Here is a 20,916-nt window from a genome sequence, read left to right on the forward strand (position 1 = left end):
TTAAACACTGAAATAATATTATTTAATTTCACAGTAACGACCCCTTATCTTAAGGATTTTTTTTCTCCTGTAGGGCAGGAAGTATGTCTCAAGCAAGTATCTGTCTTTTATTCTATAAAGGGAATCCCAGAAGACTTTCCCAGACTGCAGACCAAATAGTCCTGATACAAATGGAAAGAAGGGAGGGAAATTCTTATCATTTTCAGTTGTGAGCAGGTGTTTCTCTTCAGCTTACTGGAAATTTCTGATTCTTCTTTACTGAGACTCTTCAAAATGGTACATATAGGCCTTTAATACAAGTGTATGAGCTATGTAGCATGGATAAGGAGACAACAAAATAAAATTTAACAGTATCAAAAATGACTATCACTAAGAGAGCACAAAAATAGCAAATAGTTTTCTTTGTTTGTTAGTTTCCTATGATAAACTTTCCCTGAAAACAGTGATTATTTACAAAATACAAAACACCATTACAGCTACAAGAGCTTTTGGCTGTTCCCTCTAAGCCAGCAGTTTGACCCCATAATGAATTTTCCTTCTACAAATAGTTGTATAAGTATTTTCTGCATTCATTCATCACAAAAATAATTAAATATTTTGGGCTAAGCTTGCAGGAGACTAAATTGTTGAATTTTGCTGCTGGCCTACAGAGTCCTCTGGGGAAATTTATGTACTTATGGTGACTTTACTGTTGAGTTTTCATTGGTAATATTTGTAATTTGCTTTTTTAGAAGTAAATGTATTCATAGCCTGGGCTCAGCTCAGCCTTTGGTTTTGCACCTGCAGCAGGCTGTGTAAATAATACTAGATAAATACAATGTAATACAGTGCTAGAATAATCTGAAAAAGCTAATAATTTGGATATTTGCCTCAATTTTGGGAGTGTACAGTAATATTTAAAGGTTTGCTAAATAACTGTGAGAAAATTGATAAGTGCCATATAAGTGTTTGTGAGCTATAAGTACGTGATAAATAGCCTCTAAGGAAGCATACTAATAAAAACTATCCTGTTAATATGTTGGAAAACTATCCTGTTAATATGTTGGAAAATGTTGCATTCTTTGTTGGGTATCAGGGAAGAACTGGTTTAGAGAGAACATTAGAAAGATTTTGTAGGGCATCTGAGCCCAGCATATAAACTTTCCCAGGATATCAGCCCCGGAGAAAGGTAGTAGTGGTCATGAAGACAACCAAGGTATTGGTGACCTGCTTTATGTTCTCAGCATGTCATCTACTGTGTGATGTGACAGGAAACCACAGTAAGAACTGCAGGGAAGGAGAGGTAAGTGTTTTTATTCCTATAGGGCTGCCCAGACACAGCAACTTGTTATTGGAACAGACAAGTATGTTAATGCAAAGGCTTCTTAGAAAGCCAAAGGTACCAAAATCATGAATTTCACAGTGTGTGCATCCAGCTGATGTCCTGTTTCTTTCTAGATTTCTGGACTTTCCAGCAAAGCCTATTGTCTAGACTGGGAAAGAGTGCATAATTGGGAACTCACTAGATTGACACCACAACACTTTGTCTTAGCATTTATTACTTTCTTGATAGCTGCTGGACTGACTGTTGGATGCGACTGTCGGTGTTAGTGTAGAAAGTAAGAATACACACTCGTGGTGAAGAGGTGAGTAGAAGCATTGCAGACCTGATTTAGGCTAAGCTATTACACTTTGAGTTTTGCTCACAAGGCAAGCCTAGTGCTGACAAAGGGTACAAAAGGCAGCAAGGGTAAAATGGATCAAGTTCTGTGCTGTCTTCCAAGCAACAGTGATCCAAAACAAGCCGTGTGAGCAATCTGTCCCAAGTGGCTGTGTGCTTAGGGAATGTGGTTTGAGTGAGTGACTGTCAAGCTCTGGAGGGAAAGTCTGGCTGCAGTGTCAGCATCTAGGAGAAAACTGTCCCTTTTGCATGGGGAAAACAACTGAAAGCTCAGAGCTTCTGTCTAACGATGACTTCAATAGCAGAAACAACTTCTTTGCCTGTTCTTGTCCCATTGCCAGTGAAAGATAACTTCACTGTTCATTGTCAGAAGGTATAGACATTAAACACCCAGTGAAAAATTACTCCAACTTTCTCAAGCCCCCATCTGATCACCTAAATATGCAGTTAATACAGCATCAGCTACTGTGTTGCAACAGGGTGCATCCACATTAAATCATTTCTAGAATTTGCATCTAAATAACTGGAACCCACCTTTACACAGTAAAGGAAACAACTTTTAAAGTATCAGTGAGGAAGTTCCATGTTTTCTGTTGGAAGGGGCAGGAAGGAAATCAGGATAAGGTGGGCAGGAATTCTTGGCCAAAGTACAGGGGGAATTCTTTAGTAACTCAATGAATTGTGTGAACTGATGTTTCTTATTAAACATCACTATTACAATATGTATTTAAATATAGATTAGTTATGAGATTTTAAGTGTTTGCTCTTTTCATCTTGCAGCCATGTGATTGTGAGAAGATCATTCAGTAAATAGGCCAGCTATTTTATTTTCTCATTTAAAGAATAATACTCAAGCCAGATGCATTATTTCATATGTTTGGTTATGTTGTACCACTGTGGCTTGCCAAACTAACAAATCCTTCACTGCACGTTGAACACCAGCTATTGCCTGGCTACTTGGCATCATACTGTTTTTATTTCTTCTGTCTTAGGTCTGCTCCTTTTGTTGTTTCTTCTCTGTGCCTTCATTCTTAAAGTATTCTTAAGGTATTTCACTTAACTGCTGACATAGTTAATCGTCTTCTAAAGCCTGCAGTATTCCCTGAGTCTGTATATATTCCTCAACTTCAGTGTTCCGCTGATTTTAACTGTTCAATTTTGTTTTGGCTTTTGATTATCCTAGGGTCCAATTGGTATGGATGGAAAGCTGGTAGGTGATTTGTTCAAAACCAGTGTAATTTAGGTCTTGCACATATACCTTCTTTGCTTTTTGATTTGCTCATGCAGAAATGTATATTAATCACATATTGGCTTGCTTCAGCATAACTTATTTCAACCTGTGTAACACAGACTTCAGGAGTACTGAAAAGCCACTCGCGTCTTTAGCCTCTCTCCCAGCAGACACCAGGCATGCTACTCTGTGGTTGTTTTACCGTGCTAGGCAGCTGAACACCACAACCGCTCTCTCACTCCACCTCCTCAGATGAGGAGGGGAAGAAGTAAAGGAAAGAACAGCTCACGGGTTGAGATAAGGATGATTTAATTAAACAGAAAAAAAATATTATTAAGGAAATATTATTATTAATTAAACAATTCAACTAAAGGGAAAAAAGGGGGAAGGGGAAGAAGGAGGGGGAAAGGGAATAACAAAACAAAACAAGTAAAGGCTATGTGGAAGTGCAGAGGAAAGAATTTACTCTCTACTTCCCACCAATGAGCGATGCTTGACCACATCCTTGAAGCAGGGCCTCAACGCACGTAGCCAGTGTTCAGGAAGAGGACAGACATTTTCACGAGAGCCCACCCCTCCCCTCTTCTTCCTTTTTCCACCTTTTATTGCTGAGTGTGACATCATATGGTATGGAATATCCCTTTGGTTGGTTTAGTTCAGCTGCCCTCGTGATGTTTCTTTCTCACTTTTTTGCCCACCCCCTAGGAGGGTTAGAGAGAGTCCTGATGCTGTGCCAGCACTTCTCAGCAGCAGACACAACACCAGCGTGATACCACTACTGTTCTAGATACAAGTGCAGAGCTCAGCACTGTATGGGCTGCTGCAGGGAAAGTTAACATCCCAGCCAGACCCAGTGCATACTCCTGTTCCCTTATCATTTTCTGTCTGGGTTAGGTTGGAGGACAGGTCCAGAGAACATCCCACAAGGGTAGTTTGGTGGTGCTTCTCACATATTACTTCTGACAACATATCTGTGGCTCTTGATTGATTCCTTTTCTGCAGGTCCTACCTTCCTGTGTTTTTGTTTCTCTGCCTGATGATATCTAAATAGCCCATTTTAAATGCATTTATATGCTATCCTAGATATTATTTAGGGAGATGCTACTTGAATTAAGTTAGAAATTATCTTTAATTTTATACAATGCATTCTGCTCAACTGCTAACAGTTGAGTTTCATGTATGAGTTTCTGCAAGTGAGACACTATACATATATACATGAACTTATATATATAATGAACTGAAACACTATATATATATAAAACACTCTCTCTATATATATATGTATTTGTGTGGGTAAAAGTGATTTGGATGTATGAGCCTGGGATTTTTATGTTCCTAGCTCTTTAAAGATTTAAATCATGCAAAAGGTGTGAAAGTACAGTCTCTCTACTTCCTTGTGCAATTCTTCTTGCTCCTTTTCTCTTCTTTTCCAGAACAACATTTTTCTTTGGTGCCTTGAATATATCTTTTCTGTCCTTTCATTTGCTAAAAGCCCATTTCCTTTGCAAGCTCAACTATTAACTTGCAGTGTCAGCTTCCATTTTCTTTCACTAAGATTTTTTTCCTGTTCTCTTGAAGTTTCTGTCTACTGCAAAATAAAATTTCTGCAATGTTTGTAGCCTCCAGTTAATAGGCTTGTTCTTTAATCCACCCTCCTAGCAGATTAATAGTTTACCTCTTGACTTGAGCTCAACCTGCCTACACCATGGATCTTTATCTTCTTCTTTCAGTATCATTTACATATCAGCAGCTAATATTAAGTTAAATTGCAAGGAATTGATTAATAATCAGCTGTACAAGACCTTCAGTTAAGGTAATCAGAATAGGATGACAAATTTAACCCCTTTCTTTCCTGACAAATAACATATTAATTGGTAAATAGGAATACAAAAGAGAAATGTGTTATGAGGATTTTGCTGAAACCATGGGATGTTATGCAGCTGTACGTACTGTTTTAATGAAGGTAAACTGAATACAACTGACCAGTTACTGGTATTGGAACTACTCTGTAAGTGCATGTGGAGAAGAGCAGTTTGTTGGGAGCTTCCACACAGTAAGTGAAACTAAGAAACACGAACAAAACTATGTTTTCTAATCCAAGCTGAAGAATATGATCTATATGCTGTCAGGGAGATGTTCTCCTCTGTTCTGGGACTACAGCTGAGGACTGTGGATTGTTTTCAGGTGTCTTCTTGGGGTCTGCTACCCATTTCTTCCTGATAATTCCTATTACAAAAACAAAGCACCTTTTTTTTTTCTTTTTTTTTTTTCTTTTTTCTTTTTTTTTTCCATTTCAGAAGCTTAGGTTCTTTCAGAACAGGTGATCTTTTCTTTGTGCATCCCTGACTTCTATTTCTTTCTACTTGTTTATTCTTATTATGATAACTTTCTGTTCGTGTTAGCGCTGTGGAGATGTATCTATGGAAGACCAAGAGAGTTCATTCTTATTCTGCCTTCTACTCAGAACGATCATTTAAAATGGTAGTATTGAAAAGTGGTAGGAACTCAGGTAGATTTCTAAAACCTGGTCTGATTCTAGAGAATAGACCAAAACTACCTTCAGAGTACACATCTGAGTAAGGTTGATACAGCAGTCCTTGAGATCCCATTAATGTAAAGGTTTGCAAGGTCTTTTGCTGAGGAAGATTGTTTTAATCACCAGAGAAATTAAAATTACATAAATTAACTCACTCTCTAAAAAATAATAATAATAATAAAAAAAAAAAGTCAAAAGTCCAAACTGTACTATGAGCTGTATTAATACAAATCCTGCATAGCTTTATAGCTTTACTGGGACCTAAAACAGAATTGCCATCCATGTGTTAATATCATCCACTTTCAGGAGGCAATCAATGCTCAGTTTTATATTACATAACATACTTGAATTAAGGATATTCATTATTATTTTAAAGTTAGAGTAATGGTGACTTTTAAGTCTCAAAGGGTATGTTCAGCCTCAGCCTGTTTTTTTTTTTTTTTTTTTTTTTTAATTTAAATTAAGAGAAATAGTAATAACTAAAACCCTTTAATCCACAAGCAATGTGCATTAGGACTAATTTATATAGCACTGGTCCAGAGTGATTTCAGCAATTCTGGAGCCCTCCTGGGAGCACAAGCATATTAATTGAGATTGACCTTGCTCCAAAGACGTATCTTGTTAGATTGTGTTCAAGGATTATTCTTTTTATTATTATTTTTAATGAACATGCTAGTAACTCAGAGCTTTATTCCTGACCCTTTCACGATATAAAAAAAAATGAGAGAAGGTAAAATGAATTGCACCTTGTTCATCTCCCAGTTGTTGAACTACATCTCAACAATTTGAATTGTTGCTGTGTGGCAACAAACCTTTAAAAGCAAAAACATCAGTATTGTGATGCCTCTTTCTACCTCTCCCTTTGTCAGCAAAACCAATGAGTTGCATAATACAGTCCTTGCTGCATCCTCTGGCTAATGTCACTGCATCATTAGTGAGAAAAGAAAATTATACTGTCATGGAATTTGCTAGTTAACTTGGCAAGGAGTGTCTAAGTGTATATAAAAACATTGAAGGATTGAGAACAACTGAAACACAGAAAACAATTCCCTTCACTAAAACAAAGTTCCTTCCAGACGCAAGGAGCTCATAGCCAACATCATCAAAATATCTTGCTTTGGATACTTCTGTATTAAGCATCTGTATTTACAGTTAAATGCTGGAAAATTGCAAGATTGACAGCCTATATAAATGGAGAGTAACCTAACTATTATATTCCTCATTACCTCAGAGTTCTGTGTCACCATGAAAAACAATTGTCCTATAAAAATGCAGTTTCTAGCTTTCCTCTCTCCATATTGCAGACTTGATAAAATCAGAATTAAAAATGCACAATAACCAAAAGGCAGACTGGCTGTGCTGTTGAGACTGAGAGTAGAAAACACTTGCATGAGAGCATGATGTTATCCTTGACCTTTACATCACAGTATGTTTGTATTGAGTGTGTATGTCCTTCATACATAGCATGTACCACATGGACACAGAGTAGCCTCCATGTCTAAGTTAGTGTGAAGAATGAAGTGTCAGTTTTCAAAATCCGTTTGTTTCATTTTTTTTTCCTGTTTGTTTCCTTTCTACAGATTTAAATCAACATTTTGTTGAAACATTTCAGACTTCAAGCTTTTTGTGTATTTTGCAGACACTTTCATGACTTGATAAAAATGTATTGTCTTTAGATACACTTGTGAGATAAATATTGTGATTTTTAAATGAAAGTTTACATGCACAGGTCTCAGTTTAGTCTATTTATACATTTATTGTACATCAATAAGCAATTTCCAGTGGTTTTAGCATATAATGGCTTAAAATTTGCTGTGATGGAAAGATTGGGGTGAAGGCTGAGTGCAGAGGAATCCCAGTCATTTTCATTATACTCTATATTCATAGAACTGACCAATTCAGAATACTTTATATTAGAACCATCAAACCTCAGTCAGTATATATGCTTTTTGTTGTTGTTGTGTTGTTGTTGTTGTTGCTCTGTCACCTGCACAGGGGAAGGAAAAAAAAAAAAAAAAAGGCATGTTCAGACATGTTCAATATGTCCCTCTTGTACTGGGGAGCCCAGAATTGGACTCAGCACTCCAAAGGTGGCCTCACCAGTGCTGAATAGAGGAGAAGGATCATCTCCCTCAACCTGCTGGCAATACTTTGGTTATTGCAGCCCAGGATACTGGTAGCCTTCTTTGTGGCAAGAACATGTTGCTGTCCCATGTTCTGTTCAATTTGGAGTCCACCAGGGCCCCTACATCATTCTCGGCAACGCTGCTTTCCAGGTGGAAAGTTGTAGAAAAAATGTTGATAGAAAATGACTAGTTCATAGCCAGTCAGGTTGGTCGGAAACTGTATAAAATTTTCAATTCTGTGAAATCGCCCTCTAGCTAAAGTGGAGGGGTTTTATATGATTTACAGGAAGTCTCCATGCTCAATTACTTTTAACGAAAGGACATGTAGTTTCAGTCAGCTGAAATCTCATTGATGTGCCATAAAACACCATAAGCTAAACTAGCCCTAGGAGTTTAAGACTTTGTCCCTTTTTAAGGAGACATACAAATACTTAAAAACATTTGTATGTGTTTTACAGTATGAGCTGGTTGTCTATGTAGTTGTAGTTAATAGTCACAGCTACTATACTGTTTTGTAATATATTTCTGCTTCATGAAAATAATTTGCAATTGGTAGGCCAGAATTATTTATGACTTTAATTGACTTTCCTGGAATAGGGGTATTATATACGCCTATAGGAAGGTATAGGGGTATAGGAAGTCTACTCTGGAAGGGCTTGCAGCTTCTCAGTTTGCAGTGGATATCTCTCCATTTGAGCAGAGGTATTCCCAGATGTGATGTTGGTAAGTAAGGGAGAGGAAATGCATCAGTACATTCCCAAGCTACCTCTTAGGCTGATACCCAAGGGGTCATCTGTTGCTGATTTTCTGGTTTAAATATTAGTTTATACTGGTTGGAAATCGTGCTCCTTGCAGAAAATATTGTTTCCGCAGCAATGTGTTGCTCCAGTTTCTAGACTTTGTTCATTCAGTAGGCAGTAATTAGCACTTCCCTGAATCCTGGGTGTGGGCCTTAATGGAGAAAAAGTACCCAAAACCTACTCCTAGATCAGTTTTGTATCTGTGGATTCTTTCTCTCTTGAGAACAGTTAAATTAGGTCTTTCTATAATTTCTAAATTGTATTGTTCTGACTGTATAAAGTATGAATTTTCTCAAATGTAGGTTCGATGATGTGTTACTGTCATTTATTTCTGGAATCAGTTAATTGCAACAAAGTTAATAGGCTTGATTTAAAACCTTCAAAATGAATATTAGAATTAAAAGTCCAGAATCTGTTTTCATTATTGTTGCTGGTTTGTTTGTTCTCTCTTTAGTATAAAGTACTGTAACTATTTGCTACTGTTTAAGGAGTTAATCCTTGTCATAGCTTTCCGTAACCTTATCTTTTTCTTGTTTTTCAGGGTCAGCCTGGTCCTCAAGTAAGTGCCATCTTATTTCGTACATAAGTTAAGCCTAATTGGAAGGCCCACCAAACTCAGGTTATCTAGAAAGTATTTTGATTTTGATTTTTTGTTATTATCGTTATTATTATTTAGCTATAAACTGGTAACCATTTCATAATTCAGTAGGACAAATATTTTCCAAGAGAGAAACATGGGACCCCCATACGGTTGTCTGAGTTCACTCAGCTGTTTGACCAGATGGTGGGGTTGACAACATTGTACTGATTTATTCAGATAAAGCAAATCTCCTAACTATGGCTTGAAACTTTGCCACCTAAATTTAAAGCAAGATAAAATAACTTAGCAAATGTGTAGCAAATGCAATACTTCAACTACTTATTAATCACATGCTAATAATAATGTTGCTATAATCCAGGCAGGCCTCAGTTATTTTAAATATTGCGCTGCTAGCTATTTTGATTAATTATACACGCTCCTTGAATTAGTTCTGCTTTATTTAAAAATAGTAGAACTTTGTTGTGTGAGTTGTAATTGAAGATGTGGAAATCCAGGGACCTAACTTTGGTTTCAATGTAGAAATAGACCAGCAAAGAGGTGGCATTTGGTATAGCAAAAGCTACATGTAAATTATTTCAGTTGAGTGATATAGAAACATGGAAGAGCAAAGAAACAGAGAAGGGAAAAAGCCAACACCAAATCCAAGTTTAGTGAAATCAATTAAAAAACTCTAATTTTTGCATGCCCAAGATGCAATGTGGAAAGTAAATTCTGGTTTGGGGGGCCATCTTAGCAAAGTGAGTTGTCTGAACCAGAATTTCTGAGGCCATTTGCTGAAATTTCAGAATCATAATTGCAAATTAAATCTTTACAGCCAATCTCACTGACTTTGGTTGTTGTTTTGAAAGTTAAATTTTTCTTTAAGGAATGCAAGCATTTTCCTCAGACTGTTTGTTTCTTAGCACCCCTTTCTGCTGAAATACAGTTTTAGTTTTACAAACCCCCTTCATACTCAGTCTGAATGCCTGGTATCTCTGCTGTAAGATTTTCTGACACTCTTCCTTGCAAAGTGCCAGACTCCATTTAATGTTTTCTATATAGTCCGTATGATATTTGAAATGACCATCCCCCCATAGTGCTCATGTTTCACAGTAGGCTCTTGATATGTGGCCTACACAGAGAGGTAGCTGCAACCTCTGTGCTGTTGGCAGTCAATGAAGAGAGACTGAAATTCTGTATGGCAATCTTGCTCTGAACAGGCTCTGTTGAGGACCTGAGGGTGTTATGTGAGCCCACAGGCTTACGTGTTGTGGATGTTAACTTTGTGTGGCCACCCATGTGCTTTTCCTCTGGGACTTGGTCCCCACCTCCCATGTTTCAGTCCCTTGGAGAGTGTCTCTTGCTCAGCTCCTGTAAACAGCTTCTCAGTCTTTCAAGCTCATCTATCTACATGAAATGCCCTGAGGTAGCTGTAGGCTAAGTACCACAGCTGAGATGTCAGTATTCAGTGCTGTTTCAAGAGCAAAAAGCAGAGAAGTCTTGTCACTATTGCAAAAGAAGTGGGGTGCAAACCACAGGAAAAAAAACTCTAAAAATCCCAAATAAAAATTTATTAACTTCTGTGCGCTGTATGTTTATACAGAAAACACGTGAGGTACCAGGACCCACAAAACTTAGGAGGAAACTTTCTACAACCTAACTTCACTACTTCCTCCCAGTGGAAAAGCTCACCTCTTTTGGAAAAGCTCACCTCTTTGCCATTGTCATCATTTCATTGTTCATTCTGAGCAATGCTTACCATTACTCCAAATACCACCTTTCCTTCCTTTCAACTCAAGATGCTCCTCTTATTGGAGGAGGATATGTACTCAGTTGTTTTGACTGGCTGGATGAGTGCAGAAATAATTCTTGAAATGCACAGGTGAGGAGTGATAATGGCATGAAAGACTTGGAGTAAGATTCAACTCTAGATCAAGATGACTAAAGCTAGAAGATTGTGTGTTGGCGTTGACATGTGAGGTGTCTAAGCACTCCTTGTAGTTAGTGAAGGCTAAGTCAACACTCAGTGCACCTAGAAAGCTCTTCTGCTCATTGCAGCCTCCTGGGGCTCAAGTACATTGACAGCTGACAGGCACCTGTGGCTGCATGAGAAAATTCAGGGTCTTCAGTGTAGTCTCTGGCTGCCATACTGGAGTATGGCTGGAGTCTCCCATTGGACCATTGTTGTATCTGTCATTCATATGCAGCTGTCTTGGATACCTAGGGAACCTCTCAAATGACAGTAGTTGCATACACTCATGCCTCTTAATTACTCTGTAATCCTGATTATAGGTAGCTACTGAACCTAATAACCATTCTGCTGAATTGCTCTCTGGACTATATTGACAATTTGTGCATTTTAAACAGCTACATCTAGGCTGTACATTTAGATGTCTTCCTCTTAAACTAAAACTTAGATCCAGATAACTTCCATGAGACTGATTTTAAATTTTTTTTTTTTTTTTGCAAGCTTTAATTGAAAATCTTGAGATTTTTGTAAAATGATTTAAAAGTATTATTAGAATTGTTTTACATACTCATAAAATCAGTCCAACTGTTTCCCATTAAAAAACCATCTGCGGTAATTTCCCCATTCTTCTCCATGCCCATGAGAAATTTAAAATGGAAAGTATTGGTGGCCTTGGTTAAAGTAAGGGCTTCTTGGCTTCAAAGATCACAGTTTCTGTGCTGATGAAAGAAGCACTTCGAAAGTTTTTGATGTCATAGCCATGTACGTCTATGATAAGATCAAAGCTAAATTCTAATCCTTCTTACACTGAAAGTTTTATTAACACCTATTCATTTTGTTGTGTTTTTCAAAAAGTACATAGTAAACTCACCCAACACATGTAATTACTGGGTACAAATATATATTCATAACAGATGAGTAGCACCTATCTTTATCTTTGAGTTTTTACATTCTTTTTTCTTCAAAATACATCAAAAATATAACTTAATTTTCTGTTTTCCTGTTTTAAGTAAAAATAAGCTATACTACAAACCAGAAATATTTTTTTCAGAAAAGCCTTATTGTTTTGTTGCATCTCTGAAAGTTAGAAACCATGATCATGAACTAAATTTTTTTTAGCATAACTTTTAAAAATAAAGTACATTTGTATAATTCTTCTTTTCTGTTTAAAAAAGAAAAACTGTTTCAGATTACATATAAACTATGTTTGTAGAAAAACAAATAATACAAATTTTAGTATTTTGCTGAAATCTTAATTCTGGCTTTTAAGTCACCTCCAAGATATACTTTTTTGTTGTAATTTAAAATATAAATATATATTCAACTTGTACCGGAAGGTTTTTTTTTTTTTTTTTTTTTTTTTTTTTTTTTTTTTTCCCCACTAATAATGTACTAGTAATCTGTACAACCTAATTCTTGCCATAAGTCTCCTTTTTAATGTAATGGTATGCATGTTCCAAAGAACAGACTTCAGCATCTCCTCTAAAGCTAATTACGCGAGGAGTGTACTATCAAGGCAAAGAGAAAAGACTTGTTCTTAACATCTTTGTCATTTAGAAGTTCATAAAATGTTAGCAAACAGTGTATTTGGTATTGTAATGAAAGAAGACAATATGACCCTCTATGAAGTTATGCTGAAGTAAAAATGATCACACTGTAACAGTGTGGGGCAGGGAGATGTTTCAGTGTGAGTCACTCAGCCAAGTGTTTTCTTCCTCACAGTAGTGTCCTCTCCCTCGCCTATCTCTGGTGCAACATACTCTCTCATGTCAGCATACATGATCTTTCTATGTGGGACTTTGACATACAGCAGCCCCACAGATGCTTCTCCCTTCTCTTTGGCAGCCATTCAAATCTGTGTTAGAAGAGGATAAAGTATTAACTTATTTTCATGAGACTCCTGTGTGTGTAATGTCTGTGGAAGTGATGTTATTTCAGTCTGAAGTTGTCCAGTGTTGCGTACATGATAAAGGGCTACCACAGTATGTGTATGTGTGTGTCTTTTCCAACATTGAGCTTCAAGGTATGTGACTGGAGTAATTTTAATTTCTAAACTTTCATGGCAGAAACTGTGATTCGTGGTTAGATGAACTTTTATTGGCTTGTACTGTCAAAAGAGGTTGTGGGAACCATTTTAACTTTGTTTTCTGTTTTTTGTCAAGGCCTGAGTAAAATAGCCAGCAGGATGCAGGCCATAGTTTTGAGCTGTTTTGGATGGCAGCAGTGTATGTAAAAGTTCATCACTTTCTAGAGAACACTGAGAGAGTCCTAGACCTTAGAGAGGAGGTGAGTATCCGACAGCAGGAAAGACTGGAAAGGGAAATGGACAGTTTTGTGCAGAGAAAACATATGTTAAGTCCTGCTAAGTTTCTTCTTGAGTTTTGGTAGTTTGGATAGCCATCTGTACTCCAAGAATTGAGGAGTATTCCTCTAGTAAGTAAACGTCATTCAGTATTGTGACATTTGATAAGGTAAAGTGATCTTGTATGTGTTTCAATAGCTTTTTAAGCTGGGAGCAAGGTACACAATATGTTCTGTTGACTAATGCTGCAAAATGTTTTCTGCCTGTTTAGACCCTTGGACTTGGGCTTGTTTATTTTGTCCTGATCACCAAAAATTGTAGTTTAAGCATGTTCCTTGTTCCCAACAGTTTGCCTTTAGGAATGCCTAGAGCCTCTCTTTCTTATGTTGAGAGAGGGGGAAGGAGGCCCCTATGAAGGACAGAATCAGCAGGGGGCTGGAGAAATAGTGCATCACCTTGAGATACACAGTGTTGTAAAGTTACTGCTCCTGAGAGAAGCACAGTGGTTTTATCCAGGCCATCAGCTGTTCGCATTCTGGAGAACGATCTTGTAGGGTGTTTTGTCTTGTAGCAGCTGATAGCCTAAGCTCTTTTGTAAGCCTTTGATCCTGCTGAAGGATGGAATGACTCAGTTTAAATATGAAAATGCCATCTGCTTTTGAGTTACATGTTGCAGGTCAAATTTTGCCATCAAACTCTAACAGTTTGTTAACAAAGAACAGGTACAGTCACTCAAAGTTTTGTTTTTGTTTTGAAATTGCTCCAATAAATTTTGTGCATCTTGATTTCTTCTGTAAAACTGTAATTACTTATACAGAAGTCAGACTATGAGTTGGAAGTTCGTGTAAAATCACAGGATGTACTGTGTTTCCGTGATCCGTCATTTAAAGGGAGCCAAGTGTCATCCTTCATCTAAAGACTTGGAATCAGTTTTTACTTCTGAAGTGATTTCTAGCATGTAAATAGTGCAAAGAGGTACTGTGTTGCCCAGGTCCTGCATTAGGTATTACTGATGTCAGTGGGTGTTGAATATAGCAAAATAGAGTCTCTACGTCATGTAGAGGCAGATACTTTAAGTTAAGGAGGAAATGTATTTTCAAAGGGAATGAATGATTTCTTTGACTTTCATAAAGAAGAATAAATACTGAAAGGGAGTAAACAACAGGTTTATTTGTCTTTTGAAAAAAATATCTTCCTAGGTGAGTTTAAAATGTGAAAACTTCAAACCTGCAAAAATTCAATTCATACTTTTCCTCTCAACTGCTGTCCTCAAGGCCAAACTAATTAGAGTTATACCTGTGTAAGTGAAAATAAGATTAAGCTTAACCTGAGAGTTTAGGCTCATATACAACAGTAGAAATTAATGTAGAAAAATGATTATTTTCATCTAATGGCCAGGTAGACACAGAAATACAGACAAACACAATATTCAAAAGTTTGTTTCTTACTTGAATCTATACCAATAAAAAGGCCAAATACTTGATCCCATTGCAGCTATCAACATTTTGCTATCTTTTCTGAGATCAAAAATTAATCATAACTATGAGCATCACATAAATTAACAAGCTTGTACTTAGTCTCATATGTATTTAGTGGTCAGAACTTTACCCATTGTTTACTGCTTTCCTTCCTTTCTAAAGCTGTAATAGAACTGAACAGTAGTGAAATTGTGTGATCTTCTCAGGGAACAGCCAATATTGACTTGTGAACCTGAGGATACAAATGTCATCACCATGTCCTTTTGTTTATGTTAGTTTCCAAATAAAAAGCAAGGATTTAATTCTCATCTCTCATTTGTATGGCTCAGTCATTTTGAACCACATCAGAGAATGTAGGAGGAGAAATCATGCTCAAAATTTCTTGTTCACTGTGTCTGATGTGTACATAAATGTTTATGACTCAAAAGAAATCATCTTCCCATAGGGAATTAATGTATTTAATTGCTTTTTAAAGTATGTTGCTTTCTCAGTTTTGATAAAGCTGAAGTTAATTTTGTTTGAATGAATTGACAACAACAATAAGCACGTATAAAATACAAAAATCTCTTCCATTTCCCCTGGTAGACTTATGTATGTGTGTAAACCAAGATAGCTATGAATGTTAAATGCTTTTGCAGCTAAGCAGATGGCATTACTGAACATAAGTGGATTCTTTGCTTTGTGGAGAAGAAAACACAAAATTGGCAACTCAGAGGCAAGTGATGCTGAGCTATCAGTTGCACCAAGAAAAGGAAGCACCCCACATAATTTAAAAAGGCTGAGGTGAGTAAGTTCCAGACATCAACAAGCCAAATTCTTGGAGTATTGGATATTGTGCTCAGCTTCCAACATATTTTTTTACTTTCTTTTCCCACCCTTTTGCCAGGATTTGTAAAGGAGCCTCTAATGGCAGATTAATGACTTCCCTATGACTCCCCTGCTAAGTGAATTTAGCTTGGGAAAATACAGACTTGTTAAGAGCTGTGTTCATTGAATGTCAGATGGCCAAAGTGGAGGCCAGGCTCCCATCCCAACTGTGCTACAGTGTTCTTTTACCTACTCTGATAAGCATACTTTTAAGTTACAATTTCAGTAACTATGTCTGGAAATGTTGCACTGAAATAGTAAGAGGTTGAAATGTTCCATGGCATTTCCTGGAACTGGTAATTTATTTCAGGTGTGTTTTTGTTTGTTTGTTTGTTTTTTTCCTGATTCTGGGGTGGGGCGGAGGCAGATTTGAAATATTTCAGTTTAGCAATTATGCAGTTAAATTAGGTTTTGATTATCCATAAGCAAAAAATATGAATATGTATTCTGTAGAGAGGGCTCTTCATGCAAGCTAATGTCAGCTCTGGATGTCCTCATTAAATAGGTTCTGTTGTTATTAAGGTTTCTTCTTTTTCAAAATTTGAAGAACTCCTTCCAGAGTAGCTTTATGAGATATATGAAAAAAAGTGAGGAGGATGAATTCTTGGAACAGTCAAGTTGGTCTCAAAATTTTAAATTGATTCTCTCATCTCATAGTTCACATAATGACCATTTGTGGTACTATTACTTTGAAAATCCAAATCATAGATTAAATATTCAAAAGAAAACATAAAACCTCTGAAAGGAAACATAAGGGACACCTTTCCATTTGTAGGGTGTTACCAACATTTCCTTATGCTGTCATCATTAATTTCTGAAAAGAATCGTTTTTATTTGCTTTACTAAAGTAAATGTGAAGGTCTACTTCACTTGTTGCATATGTTAGCATAAATGCTGTGAGGAATCACACTTTAGCATTCCACTTACTCATCTTGAAGTTGCATCTGTCACCAAGGCATACTAGATCTTCTGACACTAAGTGAAGAACTGTGCAGCAAAAATGACGTAATCCTTAATTTGGTGTAGCATTGCTTAGCTTAACAGAGTACATATGAGTACAAAAATGCAATTGCAAGCCTATTATTGTGGTTCCAATACAAGATGTATGAAGAGTTGTCAAAATATAATTAAGAATTCTGAAATATTTCCTGTATTCCTAAATCATTTCTTTATCAAATGACCTTTGTATTTTCTTCATGCTATTCTATAGGTGGCAGAAATATAGGAGCGTTCTGTGTTTTATTAGGAATTATGTCAAAGCAAAATATTGCACTGTGTTCAGGAATATTATACAGTATTTTACTATCCTGCTGCACGTGTTTTTAATTCGATATTAACCTCCTACTTGTTTATTGTTTTTACTGATAATCATGCCGTATTCAGCTTTGAATTCCAGTTCAATTTGTTGCAGATCCCAGTAGACCTGATAGTGTTAAGAAATGAAATGAAGAATTATAGAAAATATGTATTTCATCAACCTTATTGTCACTTAAAGATAATCCTATGATATCGAAGACCTTATTTTGAAAACGCTGTGAAAGTCTATCAGAGTTGCCCTGGTGACTTTCGTTGGTGGAAGTTGGAACTTCTGTGAACTGGAGCTGACCTGAGAGTTCTGGACTTCAGACTTCTAGCTGAAATTCTGTTTTCAGATTTTGGAAGTTAAATATTTCTATCACTCTGACAGTACTGTTTGTTTGTTTGTTTGTTTTTTAACAGTTTATTCTGTCAGAAGCTTAAAAATTTGATTGTTTTTCTCCATTTCAAAGTGATACGTTTGTCAATTGAATTTTGACTATAAGCAGCCTTAGATGTTAGCAGAAATGTTTCGGGTTCTTATTGAGGTGCTGGCATGAAGAGCTGTGACGATGTGCTGTCCTTTTATATGAGTCAGTTTTGGAGGATAGAGAAGAAAAAATAGAAAAGCAGCAATTACTTCTGTTGAAGTGTCTTATGTAACTCTAGTAATGTTATTAATCATAACATTTAAGTTGCCATTCTCTTTGTGACCTTTAATCCAGAATTCTACATGTGAAAAATGCTTAAGCTGTCCCTGCTATCGCACTGAAGTTCCCAGTAATCTTTTTTGGTGAGATCAATCAGTAACATCCAAGAGTTGTGAGCTGCTGAGAAACATGTAAGAGAATCATGTATTTTCAGAAATACAACCCAGTTATATACTCAGTATATCTGTTAGTGATCATTTGCCAAAAAGAATAAATATCCATTTATGTATAATGTATATATATGTATGTAATTTCCCCTGAAGATGTTCTGAATTTTGCAGACCTAACTATTAGTCTTGAGGAAAAAAATGTTTTGTTTTTCATACACTTTATGTTGTCTTAAATTGCTTCCTGTAAAAGATGGTACCAGCCTTAAAGGTTACAAAAATATCTTTGGTCATTTCACTTTGATATACAGCTATATATAAATATATTTGTATATTTGTAGTTGATTTAAAAATTCCTTTGCATTTACACCGTTTCAGCTCAAACTTTACAAATCTGAACTGTTCTCACAATAGCTCTATGAAGGAAGTCATTGTAGCTTTCCCCTGGTTTATATGAGGAAATTGAGAATGAGAAATGAAAAGCTTAGTTCTTCCACTAGCATTTGTCTTATTTTAGTATGTACTTTATTTTATATACTAATTTTATGTGCCTTTATATACTTATTCAGTTCAACTAAATTAATCTGAGATTAAGGGTTGACACATCCCCATCAAGGCCTGAGCTATGACTTAATGTCAAAGTCCTTGCCTCTTTTAACATTGAGTCATAGCTAGGATAGTTTGGAGACATCCGCAGTGACCTAGTACTTACAAGTTGCCTCAGATGGATTTGTGCAGTGTAGACTTTATCATTATATTTGTCAGGTAGTTCATGTGAAAAGGTTTGTTTGGGTACCCAGGGAGCCTGTGATGTGGCTGGTAACACAGGAGCAATTTGAGGGACTACAGGATGTGTGAGGTGGAGTGGGAAAGGATGAGATCCTCAGGGAAATGTATGTTGGTATTTCACTTCTCACTTAGATACCTTTTTTTTTTATTATTTATTTTTATTTTTTTTTCCCAAGCTTTAGCATACCCTCTGGTTAAAAAGTTACCGAGGTTGTGAAATAATTTCATTGCTCTTAAGCTGTTAAGGTTATGTTGCATTCTCAGAAGCCTTTCAATATCCCTTGGGCAATATTTTACACAGCAGTGGCTTTATACTAATATTTTATTGCCGTTTTCCTTCTAACCATTCATGATTTAAGTAATCTAATACACTTGTTTTAAACAATAATATTTTATAGTAGAGTTTGTAGACAACACCATATATATATATATTTATATATACATATAAATCTTTCTTTGGCATCCTATTACCTTGAAAGAACAAATGTGTCTTGCAGTGAGTAGCAATGTTTGGAAAAGAAAAAAGTGTATGCACAGGATGAAGTGCCTTTGAAAAACTCATTGAAACTCAGGACTATCACTGCTGAAATAAATGCAGGTACTTTGGGTTCACTGCAGTGAACGGAAGAATGGAAATGACCTCACCTGTTTTTTTACATTTTTATTTTTAATTTTAATCTGTATTAAAAATCCTTATGTTGAACTTTAGTGTTGAAATACAGCACATGTATGTTGGCTACAAAATCTTACTTGTGAGCTTACCAGTTATTGCTCAATTATAGAAGTTCAGCCTTTGCTTACTTTAATGTAAATATGCTTTGATATGGTAGCAACAGTGAGCTGAAATTCTTCAAAAAGGATACCAGGCTTTTAGTAATAAATTCTTTGAAAATATTCTTAGTCTTTTAATAATGAATTCAGGGTTGTTTTTAATTCCTTCCAGGTAGGGAAAAATGGCAAAGTAGGGGAATTTATGGAAACAGAATGAAATGTGTATGGGTCACATCAAGTTATTTTTTTCCTTGAATTGTTTTGCTTTTATTTCACTGTTTGTTTATGATTTTTTTGTAGACTCCCTACACTATGTAGCATCTCTTAATAAACTACATAAATCTCCTTGACCCTGTCGCTGTTCAAAGGATGATCTGCCTGCTATATATTTTCATGCTATGTGTCTCCAAAGTAGTAATTGAAAGAGTAAAGATGATAGATCCACGAGGTTAGGGAGCTTCTAAGATACACAATGACTTCAATGATCACAAGTCCTTCTCTTGTAGGTAGTGACTGGCAGTGGTGAATTTCTATTGCTTTGAAATTCTCCCTTTCCCTTATTTTCTTCTTTTGTCTGGTTTCTTCAAAATGTTTGAAGGTCAGCCTGTCATCCTCATCAAAAAAGTTCTTTTAAGTTGCACAAAAAAGACCAGATGGCCAAAAGACACTGTCATTTCAGCTGAATTATCCATCAGTCCACTAAGTAACTAAGGAAGCACTAGAGGTTGTTGAATTATAGAAGTCACTATTCATGTTTTAGATGGGAAAAAAAAAAAAAAAGAAAAAAAAAAGAAAAAAAAAGAAATGTTAGAATGTGAACTGCTGTTCCTGAAAATAACAGGAAGTTGTTAACTCCCTGAAAGGAGCTGCTTTCTTTCTACACTTCTAGGAATAAATGATAGAGCTGGCTTACAGAAGTATAAAAATACTTAATGGTCTATTTTTTTATCTAAAAAATCTGGAAAAAAGATTTCATGACTTTGATTGGCAGGAAATATATATTTTTCCCTTTAATTTATATTGTGTTGCGAAAAAAAGCCAGAATATACTTCCATAATCCCTGCAGTTTTATAAGCCTTAAATTCCACTCGACTATATTGTTCTTCCTTTCAAGTCTTTTTTTTTTTTTCTTTTTATTGTAATTATTGTTTTGTTATTGTTTTTCCAAGTTTTTGGTTTTTTTTTTTGAGCATGTTATCAAAGCAGAATGTTTTGATTGTCTTCAAGGCATCAGTAGGTAACATATCTGCTTATGCTGAGGGCCAGTTAGATATCCTACCTTTTGAGCAAAATAGCTCTGTATTGGTACAGTCTACTTATGGGCTGCTTACTGATAAAGTCATCACAGGCGAGTGCAGAAAACTCTTCTGAAGTTGTACCATGCTATTGCTTTTCTAATAAAAGGGAATAATTGGGGGGTTAAGCAGGTCTAGTTATTTATTCTCCTTTGTTTCATATCCCTTTTAATGTTCAATGCAAAATAAAAGGTGTGAAGTCGGTGGCAATAAAAACTGTTTATAGCTATAACTTCTTTCCCACTTCAGTAATTTGACACAACAATAAATGCAATTCTTCTGAGGAAAAGGTGAAGCAATCTAGTTTGAAAACTGTTTGCAGTCTAGTTCTTTTTATTGTAAAATTTGTTGTAGGCAGCCTTTCATTATTCTTTGTCTTCCTGTCTCCCAAGCATGCTG

General features: G+C 36.1%; 1 protein-coding gene across 1 annotated transcript in view; it reads left to right on the top strand.

Moving 5' to 3' along the window:
- COL25A1 (collagen type XXV alpha 1 chain) overlaps positions 1–20,916 on the top strand; it is a 314,583-nt gene that overhangs the window by 171,790 nt on the left and 121,877 nt on the right. The window contains exon 5 of the mRNA XM_035324280.1: positions 8,895–8,912. Coding sequence (XP_035180171.1) covers positions 8,895–8,912 — 18 coding nt within the window. The remainder of the gene's footprint in view (positions 1–8,894; positions 8,913–20,916) is intronic.

Source organism: Oxyura jamaicensis, chromosome 4 (assembly GCF_011077185.1).
Source record: "Oxyura jamaicensis isolate SHBP4307 breed ruddy duck chromosome 4, BPBGC_Ojam_1.0, whole genome shotgun sequence".
NCBI classification, from domain to species: Eukaryota; Metazoa; Chordata; class Aves; order Anseriformes; family Anatidae; genus Oxyura; species Oxyura jamaicensis.